Here is a 12779-nt window from a genome sequence, read left to right as displayed (position 1 = left end):
TACAAAGGTAACACTGGCCATTAGAAAGGGCATCTAAGGGCTGAGCGTGGTGGCTCACACCTGTAATCCCAACACTTTGGGAGGCCCAGGCGGGGACGATCACTTGAGGCCAGGAGTTTGAGACCAACCTGGGCAACATAATGAGACCCTGTCTCTACAAAAGATAAAAAAATTAGCCAGGCATCATGATGTATACCCTATAGTCCCAGCTACTCAGGAGACTGAGGCAGGAGGATTACTTGAGCCCAAGTGTTCAAGGCTGCAGTGAGCCATGATTGCACCACTGCACTCCAGCCTGAGTGACCTAGCGAGACCCTGTCTCAAAAAAAAAAAAAAGAAGTGCCGCTAAGTTAAGTTCTGCTCGTCAGCAGAACATAAGAAAGACCTAAACAATACCTGGTGATCCAAAACAGTGAAAGGAAAACTGATTTTTAAAAAAATTATTTTTTAAAAGACTCTACATGAATAGCCATCAATCAAATTAAGTCATCATATCCTTTTTCCATTTTCCAGGAACTTGACTTCTGTGTACCTAAAGAGTTTTTCTAAAGCATTCAGAATGTGTTTTTCTCCAGAGATTCTTGCAGTTATCAAGGCATTTGCTTGTGTGCAGAAAGGACTATCAAAGCCTTTGAAATTAACACTCAAGCCACGTTGTTTTTCTCCACTTGTGTCTCGGGTGTAGAGTCTGATCACTGCGCATGAGCAGTTCAAGGCCACGCTGCCCGAGGCGGACGGAGAGCGGCAGTCCATCATGGCCATCCAGAACGAGGTGGAGAAGGTGATTCAGAGCTACAACATCAGAATCAGCTCAAGCAACCCTTACAGCACTGTCACCATGGATGAGCTCCGGACCAAGTGGGACAAGGTGGGTGGCTGAGGGCCTGGTGTGGGACCAGGGGGCATTGTTGAACCTGATGTCGAAGGAGGAAGTTAACGCCTCGGGGACTTAGGGTGACAGCCTTATTTTGCGTCATGATCAGGATTTTCCTTTATCCCACATTTCACATCAAAATGTGATAAACTTTTAAGGACCCTTCAGCAGCTTCTGTAGTTTGTAGGGAAAGAAAGCAGAGATTATTTTACTTAAGGAAAATCTTAACAAATGTTGACACAACCACTATAGGTTGTGATCCTAATACCATAAAGGAAATGGTTTTTAAAGCCCCAACTGGAAATTTGGTTAAAAACTTGGTTACAAGTACTTATAGTACTTTTTAAAAGAATTTTTAGAATATGATATAGACATGTCCCAGATGTGTATGAATTTTAAATGCAGAAAAATTGCTTAGAAAACTACATCTTGGGAATGAAAGTATTCTTACTAAGTTGCTGCCTTTTAAATTTGGGGCAACCATCGACAAATGTAATTATGGTCCAAATGGGATAATTTGAGCCCTTTTGTCTCATTTTTAAGATGGAGACATTTCTTTTCATGGTTGACATTATAGCACAATTAGTCATCTCAGTATGCCAATCATAGTCTTTGAGGAATACGTCCACCACGTGGGTCTGAAGTGCTTTTACTATAAACAGCGCAAAAGACAAAAACAGGTATGAGGAAAAGGAAAGTATTCATCTGAGAAACAGTAGTTAATTAGTGCATCTGAGCTTTAAATTTAGCTCTGATCTTCCTAACAAACACCCAAAGAGAGAAAGGAAACAAACTGATTTAAGTAGTTTTCTTAAGGGGGGGATAAAGGAAATATATCATTTTTTATTTTTCGTTTTTATTATGTTTATTTTTTTGAGACAGAGTCTCACTCTGTTGCCCAGGCTAGAGTGCAGAGGCACAATCTCGGCTCATTGCAACCTCTTCCTCCTGGGTTCAAGTGATTTTCCTGTCTCAGCCTCCCTAGTAGCTGGGATTACAGGTGCCCGCCACCACGCCTGGCTAATTTTTTATATTTTTGATAGAGATGAGGTTTCACTATGTTGGCCAGGCTGGTCTCAAACTCCTGACCTCAGGTGATTCACCCGCCTTGGCCTCCCAAAGTGCTGGTATTACAGGTGTGAGCCATCACGCCTGGGCAGAAATATATCATTTTTTAAAGTGAGACAAACTTTTCTCCCATCAGTAAGTTATAAAGCAAATGGATTTTTGTTAAAAAAAAAACAAAAAGACAATAATAATGCTTTTAGTAGCAGTTTTGCCGATGACACAAAGAAAGATTTTTGAAGTAGCTTTTTTCTTTTCCATTGATTGAAAGAGAGTGGAGGCATAGCATTAAAATGTCACTCACAAATGGAACAGAAAGCAGGTAGACCAGGTGTATGCTCTTCTGTGGGCCAACAAGGTATAAGAATGGAATTCATGAACCCAGCATGGGCTCTTCACATTTTGGTGTCATGAACCCCTCTGGCAGTCTGGGGAAGCCTGTGGATTCCTTCTGATAATAATGTTTGTAAATTTATAAAAATATTTAATATTACAAAGGAAACAAATTATATTGAAATGTAGTTATTCAAATATCTTTAAAGTTATTATAATGTATGTGCTTCTTTATTAACACATTTAAAACCAAGATCTAACAGCAGGTCCAATAATTTTGGAGTAGTGCTGCGTGTACGTGATATTTATTGCAAGAGGCAGGCATAACTGTAACGTTAGTATAGAATGTCTATGATTTCTGTTGTGATAAGGTCACAGGGACTGCTAAATACTGCTGCAGATTTGCTGTCCACATCATTCATAAACAAAGGGAGTGCTAAATTTTAATCCGAGATGGTGAAAATAAACATGTCAGTGTTCCCTTCATCCAAGTTCACAAATCCTCTGTACTCTGGACCTGGTCCCGACTTAGTTTTGCAGCAGGCTGAGAGCCTCTGGCTGGAGGAGAATGTGCACTGCTCCTAATGCAGGCTCTTAAATACCCTCCGCCTCATCCTATCTTTCAGCAGGCACTTGGTGGCACTAGATGGCAGTCAAAGCTAAATCAAGCTCATCCTGTAGTCCCTAGTCCCTATCCTCCCTCTTCCTTCCCCCCACACCCTCCTCCCTTCCTTTCTCCTTCTCCACTCCCACCCCCACCCCGTGGACTCTTCCCACATTTTGTAGTTGTTCCTATGAGACCACAGCTGGCCTCTAACCCTTGTTGTCCTTGGGCCCTGACAGGTGAAGCAACTCGTGCCCATCCGCGATCAGTCCCTGCAGGAGGAGCTGGCTCGCCAGCATGCTAACGAGCGTCTGAGGCGCCAGTTTGCTGCACAAGCCAATGCCATTGGGCCCTGGATCCAGAACAAGATGGAGGTAAGCCAGCGCCCTCCCAGGCGCTGTTCACAAGCCTTGCGATAAGTCCCTTAGCCACGCAGCAGTGACACCGCACGTGCTGTGGTTTCCAGCCACCCACTCAGTCAGGTGGGAGCACCGTTCTGTTATCACCCCGGCTTTGTCTTTCAGCCCCTGGCTGTTGGGGACAGTGTGCAAACCGGGGCACAATACAGAATGCAGGAAGGGGGCACTTGAGGAAGGGGAGGGGGGTCTTACTGGGTTCTGTTTATTTTCTCACTAAAAATGGTGACAGGGCTTTTTCTCAGTTGTTGGCCTCTGCAGGGCCTGGATTTCAAACCATCTATCCCTACAAGGAGGACACGTGAAGGCCCACAAAGACTTTGCATTTTCAGAACATTTCAGAGACAGTGGTCTTTAAGTAACACTGTTGTCCTTTGATCACCAAGAACAGCCAGGAGACATTTACTGACTACTTATTTGTTGCCCCACCACCCTTTTGGTGTTAAAATATTGACTTTTTTCTTAAAGGGGAGACCATGTAAAAATATAAGAAATTCTGATGGAGGAAGCATCCCGTGGGTCTTCAATCTGTCTGGCAGATCCACCCAGGCAGTCCACTCCCAGCCTCCTCCAGAGCAGGGCAGCTCTGCCCGAGGGCATTTCCTTCCCACAGCAAGAAGCCGACAGGACTCATCTGTGACCCGTCTTGCCTCTCTGTTTTGGATCTTGGTTGACTTTTTTCCCATTCTCTAGACAGACTAGGACTAGACCTTGTTTTGTTCTGCAGTGCTACCCAGTCCCCCCACTTCCTCTGAGAAAAGTGAGCCGAGTGACTCTGGCCGCTGCCTGACGCTGGCCTAGCATCCGATGCAGGGTCTGGAACGGCGCCTCGTGCCGAGCTCCCTTAGAGGGCACTTAACTCTGCTTCTCTCTCTGCTTGCTCACTTGCCTCCCTCAGGAGATTGCCCGGAGCTCCATCCAGATCACAGGGGCCCTGGAAGACCAGATGAATCAGCTGAAGCAGTATGAGCACAACATCATCAACTACAAGAACAACATCGACAAGCTGGAGGGAGACCATCAGCTCATCCAGGAGGCCCTTGTCTTTGACAACAAGCACACAAACTACACGATGGAGGTACGCAGCCAGGCATGCGCCGCTCACTTCTCACGAGGACCATGCCACCTCCTCAGGGTGCTTTCTTCATGCACTTGTCTTTCTTTGTTCCTATTAAGACCTACAAGTGTGAAAGTTAGGGATCTTTAAGCCTTTCCAGTCACTATTTGTGGAAATGCTTTGTGAGCTATATTGAGGACCATATCGTATTACCAACAGTGACATTATCATTATTATTATCACCACCGTAAATTCACTACACTTCTTCAAAGTGAGTGCCAGAAACTGGACTGTTGCATTTCTGCTGGTTAGGCCCAAATTGATCTCCCTGGGAGCCAGCAGGTGTAACTCAGGGCTCATCCTGATATTTGGTAGATGGGAAAATATTTTTAGTGACTAACAGAGTATATACTACAGAGTGCCTGCTGCCCCTGTTAGAATCCTGATAATAGAGTATATACTGCAGAGTATATACTGCCACCGTTAGAACATCAGTCTGTCTATTACCACCAGGTAATACACAGTATATACTGCAGAGTGCCCGTGGCCACTGTTAGAACCCTGGTAACAGAGTATATACTGCAGAGGGCCCTCTGTCACTGTTAGAACCCTGATAATAGAGTATATACTACAGAGTGCCCGCTGCCACTGTTAGAACCCTGGTTATATAGTATATACTGCAGAGTGCCCGCGGCCACTGTTAGAACCCTGGTTATAGAGTATATACTGCAGAGTGCCCGCCGCCACTGTTAGAACCCTGGTTATACAGTATATACTGCAGAGTGCCCGCCGCCACTGTTAGAACCCTGATAATAGAGTATATACTGCAGAGTGCCCGCCGCCACTGTTAGAACCCTGATAATAGAGTATATACTGCAGAGTGCCCGCTGCCACTGTTAGAACCCTGATAATAGAGTATATACTACAGAGTGCCCGCTGCCACTGTTAGAACCCTGGTTATATAGTATATACTGCAGAGTGCCCGCGGCCACTGTTAGAACCCTGGTTATAGAGTATATACTGCAGAGTGCCCGCCGCCACTGTTAGAACCCTGGTTATAGAGTATATACTGCAGAGTGCCCGCCGCCACTGTTAGAACCCTGGTTATACAGTATATACTGCAGAGTGCCCGCCGCCACTGTTAGAACCCTGGTTATAGAGTATATACTGCAGAGTGCCCGCCGCCACTGTTAGAACCCTGGTTATAGAGTATATACTGCAGAGTGCCCGCCGCCACTGTTAGAACCCTGGTTATAGAGTATATACTGCAGAGTGCCCGCCGCCACTGTTAGAACCCTGGTTATAGAGTATATACTGCAGAGTGCCCGCCGCCACTGTTAGAACCCTGGTTATGGAGTATATACTGCAGAGTGCCCGCCGCCACTGTTAGAACCCTGGTTATACAGTATATACTGCAGAGTGCCCGCCGCCACTGTTAGAACCCTGGTTATAGAGTATATACTGCAGAGTGCCCGCTGCCACTGTCAGAACCCTGGTTATAGAGTATATACTGCAGAGTGCCCGCCGCCACTGTTAGAACCCTGGTTATAGAGTATATACTGCAGAGTGCCCGCCGCCACTGTTAGAACCCTGGTTATAGAGTATATACTGCAGAGTGCCCGCGGCCACTGTTAGAACCCTGGTTATACAGTATATACTGCAGAGTGCCCGCCGCCACTGTTAGAACCCTGGTTATAGAGTATATACTGCAGAGTGCCCGCCGCCACTGTTAGAACCCTGGTTATAGAGTATATACTGCAGAGTGCCCGCCGCCACTGTTAGAACCCTGGTTATAGAGTATATACTGCAGAGTGCCCGCCGCCACTGTTAGAACCCTGGTTATAGAGTATATACTGCAGAGTGCCCGCCGCCACTGTTAGAACCCTGGTTATACAGTATATACTGCAGAGTGCCCGCCGCCACTGTTAGAACCCTGGTTATACAGTATATACTGCAGAGTGCCCGCCGCCACTGTTAGAACCCTGGTTATAGAGTATATACTGCAGAGTGCCCGCTGCCACTGTCAGAACCCTGGTGGGTACTTGTGAGTACTTCTCACTACAGAATCTTGCAATAGATGACAAAGTAGAATTTTTTTTCAAGTGTAGGGAAGGCTATCATGAGCCCTGCTTAGTAAGCCCTTTGAGTCGGCTGTGCTGTTATGAAAGTAAAGAGGCAGAGTTGACATGCTGGAAACACTTAGAACTGATCTTTCCCCTTTTCCCTCAATAGCACATTCGTGTTGGATGGGAGCTGCTGCTGACAACCATCGCCAGAACCATCAATGAGGTGGAGACTCAGATCCTGACGAGAGACGCGAAGGGCATCACCCAGGAGCAGATGAACGAATTCAGAGCCTCCTTCAACCACTTTGACAGGGTACCACTCTCTACTTATTTGAAGGGCAATACTGGGGACATTAAACAATGTATCTGAAATAATATGCATGCTCTCGTTTTAAGTCTTAAGGCTCCACAACATTTACAGGGAAACAGGATAGTTAATGACAAAAGAAAATAGCCACCAAAACTAAGTGTCCTAAGCTTTGATGTTGCTCAAGGTGACACAAAGTCCAGGTTTGTGTGCTGTTTCATACAGATCGCTTAATAAGAATGCATTTGTAGTTGACATCAAAGCTGATTTGTTCTAAGTCAAAGTGTATTCTTCACAAAATGTGATTGTTGGCTTTAGGTCATTTTGTAAAGACTTAAATACAAAACTCTGATATGCTTTTCCTAAGCAACTGTTTAGGAAAAGCATCTGGTCATAATTTAACCTGTTCTTTCAACATATAAAACTCAGTTTTCTGTTTTAATTAACAAAATTGATGCATGATCTCTTTTAAGAACATGCACCAATAAAATGGTGATAATTTTCGTAGTAAAAGCATATACAAAGTTAAGTGCTGCTTTAAAAATATCATCTAGTATTTTGATTTGAATAATACTGAGTAAAACCAATTCTTTATGAGAAAATACTATTTATGAATCCTATGGCTGAAAGTGAGTGACTATTAAGGCACACTCCAATTCTTTTTTTTTTTTTTTTTTTTTAATGAGATGGAGTCTCGCTCTGTCACCAGGCTGGAGTGCAGTGGCATGATCTCGGCTCACTGCAGCCTCCGCCTCCCGGGTTCAAGCAATTCTCCTGCCTCAGCCTCCCTAGTATCTGGAACTATAGGCACCCGCCACCACGCCTAGCTAATTTTTGTGTTTTTGTTTTTTTTTTTGTTTTTTTTTTTTTTAGTAGAGACGGGGTTTCACCATGTTAGGCAGAATGGTCTCGATCTCCTGACCTCATGATCCACCCACCTCGGCCTCCCAAAGTGCTAGGATTACAAGTGTGAGCCACCACACCTGACCTTTTTTCTTTTTCTTTCTTTTTTTTGTTTTATTTTGTTTTGTTTTGTTTTTGAGATGGAGTTGTGCTTTCGGTGCCCAGGCCGGAGTGCAATGGTGTGATCTCGGCTCCCTGCAACCTCCACCTCCCAGGTTCAAGCGATTATCCTGCCTCAGCCTCCCAAGTAGCTGGGATTACAGGCATGTGCCACCACGCTTGGCTAATTTTTTGTATTTTTACTAGAAACAGGGTTTTACCATGTTGGCCAGGCTGGTCTCGAACTCCTGACCTCAGGTGATCCATCTGCCTCAGCCTCCCAAGGTGCTGGGCTTACAGGCATGAGCCACCACGACTAGCTACATTCCAGTTCTTAAAGATCACTAAAAGGGATGTACCATTACTTTGTATGGAGCCCTGTTATGATTTGCAAATGTCCATCAGTGGTTCCTAAAATGCCTCTGGGCTAGATAGACCAGTCAGATTTGGGCCTTTTAGAGGGTTCAGACAGTGGACTTCTGATCGGAGAGCTAGGCATAAGTAAAAAATTATCCACAGAGATGGATATTGATGTTCTTATAGTTTCAGCACACCTTTATTGTGCAGAAGCATGCTAGGATTTGACCTAACTGCATTCATTAAAGCCCAAGTCATTTTTCTTCCAAGGAGGGAAATGATGGATCGTCATCCCTGTACACAACCATCTCTTGTTGAAAGACACTCTCACTCATTGGGGCTACTTATAGGAAGAAAGCACATTGATTTGAATCCGAGATGATCACAATCTTTTGCAACAAAAGTCCAAGGAGTACAATGCAGAACTTACCATGTTTAGAAGTTTGTTCAAATTAAACATGAATGATTCTTTATCAGTAGGTGGCAGTAGTGATAGTGAGCTCCTGACGAGTTCCTTTTGCTGTTTTCTTGAGTGTGTGGTCTCCTTTCATTTTTGTCTGGTCTTTACCCTCCTCTCCCCTCTTTTTCATTTTTAAGAAACTAGTTTGTAACATCCTTGTGCTGGCTCCATCCTTCTCTCAAGTCAGTGGTGACATTTACAACCTTGGCAGAGCTCAAAGTGCTTCTCTTACTAGATCTTTGTTCAGTTGGTCAAGTAGAGTTGCTCATCTTGCCCTGTGCTTACCTGCTCTGTCCTTTGTTTTTGCCAACAGAGGAAGAACGGCCTGATGGATCATGAGGATTTCAGAGCCTGCCTGATTTCCATGGGTTATGACCTGGTAAGACAGAAGTTGAAATTGTACTAAGATTTGATATTTTATTGAGTTTGGATTTCTGTTATAGAAGATGACAAGCTCAAACCAAGGTAGTGCATTTGGGATTGGTTCGTTTTCATTATATAGGATAATATTTTTTGAAGGTCTTCCTGTTATTATATAAAAATAAAGTCACGAGGCCTGGCGCAGTGGCTCACGCCTGTAATCCCAGCACTTTGGGAGGCCAAGGCAGGTGGATCACCTGAGGTCAAGGGATTTGAGACCAGCCTAACCAATATGGTGAAACCCCTTCTCTACTAAAAATACAAAAATTAGCCAGCTGTGGTGGCGGGCGCCTGTAGTCCCAGCTACTTGGGAGGTTGAGGCAGGAGAATGGCTTGAACCTGGGAGGCGGAGGTTGCAGTAAGCTGAGATTGCACCACTGCACTCCAGCCTAGATGACAAGAGTGAAACTCCATCAAAAAAAAAAAAAAAAGTCACAGAACCAAAGCATTTATTTTTATTCAATAATTGGTCAGATTATTTTTTCTAGTGAAGGAGATGAGAACATAGGCTTTTTGATTGTTTTAAACAGCTTTACTGAGATATAACTCACATACTACGGTTTACCCATTTAAAGTGTACACTTCAGTGGCTTTTAGTAGGATCCTAATGATTTTTCAAGTGCTTTTTCCTCTAATATGTTGAAAGGTAAAAAAGGTTTAGTCATAAATCAGCCAAGATAAACTTACATTTCCCTGTGGGCTGGGATAGTCCTAGTATATCAGACACTTCTCTGTTACCCATTAATGAGTATTTTTAACCCGACCTGCCTTGATTCTCTTTGGGACTGTAAACTACAGTCGTGACAGCCATGTTCTGAGCTGCCTTCAGTTTGGCAGCGTCGCTTTCCTAGTTGTAATCTGAGGAAAGGGCTCAGCTCTCGCTTTGACCTACTCTTCCATAATTACGTTATGTGACCCATCAGGGTCAGCAGTGGATTCCAGAGAGGAAAGAATTCTGACATTTACAAGCTTCTGGTTTGAAGCTCTAGCAACTTTTAAAATTGTTTGATAGCAGTAAACCTTAGTCACCCTTAAGGGGAATCTTGTCCAAAGACTGAAGGGAAACGCAGGTAATAATTCAGTTTTCAGACATAAAGGAATTGGCATGTCACCAGGCAAAGAATGAAAACGGCTCTGTTGAGAGTTGAGTACCATTTGTGTACATGTTTTTTTGCCACTTTGCCCCAGGGTGAAGCCGAATTTGCCCGCATCATGACCCTGGTAGATCCCAACGGGCAAGGCACCGTCACCTTCCAATCCTTCATCGACTTCATGACTAGAGAGACAGCTGACACCGACACCGCCGAGCAGGTCATCGCCTCCTTCCGGATCCTGGCTTCTGATAAGGTCTGCATTGACAGATTTGCTTCTGCTTTAGCAGGAGTCCACTACATCATTCTAACAAAAAAGGCAACAGTGTTGTAAATAAAAACCATTTTTATACCAGTGTATTTTGTACAACATTGGCACTGATTTCAGAAGGCAGCAGATAGACACACAGCAATGGTGCGCTCAGCACAGAGGAAACAGATATGCCATTCCTGGCATTCGTGCTTGGCCTTGCATTGAGTTTTTATAGAAGGGACAATAGTGTATTTGTACTTGTGTGTGTGTGTGTGTGTGTGTGTGTGTGTGTGTGTGTTACTGGTTCAAGCTCCATTTTACGTTCTAGTTTGGTGGATGTGACTCAGAAAGAAGAAACTATGCAATTTAGATGTTATAAAACTGGTACCTTCTCCTAAAGATCAATGACCCTGACTTTGTGCCCAGCCATGGAGCAAAGTTAAATATAGCCATTCAGTCAGTAAAAAATTGGCAAGCTTTTCATTACATGTAGCCTAGACTTTCAGGAGGAGTTTAATTGCCAGTTCAGAATTTTAATACTTTACCCCCCAAACAATAAAAACATCTCTATATATAAATTCAATTTGGGACAGGATTATTTTACCCTGTTTTCTGGCTGAGAGGATAATGAACATTACCACAAGGAGGTTAGCATGCTAAAACACATTAACAGAGCCGTATTTATTACCTTAAAAATCAGATAAGACCAACTATTTTTAAAATAATGTTTTCTTTAAAATGAATCATTTACCCATGGGGTGAGGGTGGATGAGAAATAGCCCAGCTGATTTAGAAGGTAATAAACCAAGGCTCCTCCAACCCCACTAAGAAACTTCTACTACAAATTATATAATATACAAACTATAATTATATAAATTATAATGTGATATTTGAGATTTGCTTATTTTGACTTTTACCAACCAGACTATTTGGCTGGAATTGTCCTTTTTCCCACTGAACTTTTTTTTTAAAAGCTTCATCTTTTCTGGTATGAAATGCAGATCATAGTACGTATCCTGGCATTGTGGCTCAGTTTGAGAACTACTAGTAATGCTCCATTTGCCTTTATGAAGCATATCACCCTTCCTGCTGGCCAGGCCAGCTTCTAGATATGCTCCTACAAGTAAAACTTGGCTTTCTGTTGGTTGTCTGGTACTACTATGCCAATAGACTCCCTATTCTTTAGTCCTTTTAAAAAATTAAACAGATGCAAGAAATATGTAAGTATTAAGACTGTTTATGTTGTGGTGTTTCTGCAACTGACTGCAAACACATGTGTATTTTTTCCCAGCCATACATCCTGGCGGAGGAGCTGCGTCGGGAGCTGCCCCCGGATCAGGCCCAGTACTGCATCAAGAGGATGCCCGCCTACTCGGGCCCAGGCAGTGTGCCTGGTGCCCTGGATTACACTGCGTTCTCTTCCGCACTCTACGGGGAGAGCGATCTGTGATGCTGAGCTTCTGTAATCACTGATCCCATCAGAATGCAATAAAAGCAGAAGTCACAGTTTGTTTCCTGAAAACTTTGACAAGCTTTATTAAGTTGAGAGAGAGAGAGGGGAAAAAAAAAGCCTTTTGTAGTTAAGTAATTGCCAGCAATATAACACGGCTAAAATGAAGTTTCTACAGTATATGACATAGTGCGCTTCATAAATAGGTTTATTTCTGAGTTTTTAGCGAAATGTAATGAAATATCAGGTTGATTTCTTTGATTAAACAGAACAAATTACTTGAGTAATAGGAAATTAGGAGGATCTAGGGACAGAAGGAAAGTGAAAAATGTGAAAATACAAAATACCCAAGATTTAAGACCGGGGGGAAGAAACCACAAATTGGTAAATAAAGGTTTGCTATTTGTAAAAAATTTATCTCTAATATGCTTATGTGATTGCCCCTAGGGGAGTACATTTGGGATTCTAATGTTTTATTTTCATGCTTATCCAAAGATTACTATTGTGTCTTCAAATGAATTTAACATTGTGAGATGGAACTGCCAGGGATTAAAAAGACTACCCAAAAGATTTTTGGCACTTACAATTTTTAAAATAGAGTTTATGGTCATCTCTTCATTATTTGGGGCTGGATGGTCAACTCAGTCAGTGATTTTTTGATGCTTCTCTTATCCTCCAGAATAGAGACCTAAGGACACATGGAAGTCAGTGTAATTGCCAGAGAGAAGGATGCAATCACTAGGTAAAATGAGGTTTTTAGGATTATTTATTGATTCCAGGTTCCCATGCTTTTTGTTAGAACTTATTAATACAGGTTCTCAAGAGATGACCACATAAAAGTGCTCTGTTTATAAATAAGCAGGTTTCTGTAGTACTGACTGGTTCATCATAAGGCAAGTCAGAAACCAGTATCCTTCTAGCTCTCCAGTCAGGACTTCCTTATGCCTCTAATTTTATGACCGGTTAAGGAGAAGCCAGAGTTATAGTAGGAAAGGACTAATTCTCAGCAGCAGTGGAGGTGAGT

At 43.2% G+C, this 12779-nt stretch overlaps 1 protein-coding gene across 3 annotated transcripts in view; it reads left to right on the top strand.

Annotated features, from left to right (window-relative positions):
* Window positions 1–12325, top strand: part of ACTN2 (actinin alpha 2) — a 76267-nt gene extending 63942 nt beyond the window's left edge. For all 3 annotated transcript variants that reach the window (XM_054470873.2, XM_054470946.2, XM_063670832.1), the window contains 7 exons: window positions 686–868; window positions 3116–3250; window positions 4191–4370; window positions 6582–6728; window positions 8855–8920; window positions 10150–10308; window positions 11597–12325. In XM_054470873.2, coding sequence (XP_054326848.1) covers window positions 686–868; window positions 3116–3250; window positions 4191–4370; window positions 6582–6728; window positions 8855–8920; window positions 10150–10308; window positions 11597–11755 — 1029 coding nt within the window. In that variant the 3' untranslated portion in view covers window positions 11756–12325. The remainder of the gene's footprint in view (window positions 1–685; window positions 869–3115; window positions 3251–4190; window positions 4371–6581; window positions 6729–8854; window positions 8921–10149; window positions 10309–11596) is intronic.
* The last annotated feature ends 454 nt before the right edge of the window (window positions 12326–12779 follow it).

The sequence above is a fragment of the Pongo pygmaeus genome, chromosome 1 (genome assembly GCF_028885625.2).
Source record: "Pongo pygmaeus isolate AG05252 chromosome 1, NHGRI_mPonPyg2-v2.0_pri, whole genome shotgun sequence".
NCBI lineage: Eukaryota > Metazoa > Chordata > Mammalia > Primates > Hominidae > Pongo > Pongo pygmaeus.
Note: the sequence above shows the minus strand (reverse complement) of the source record. Positions and strands in the feature narration are given on the sequence as shown.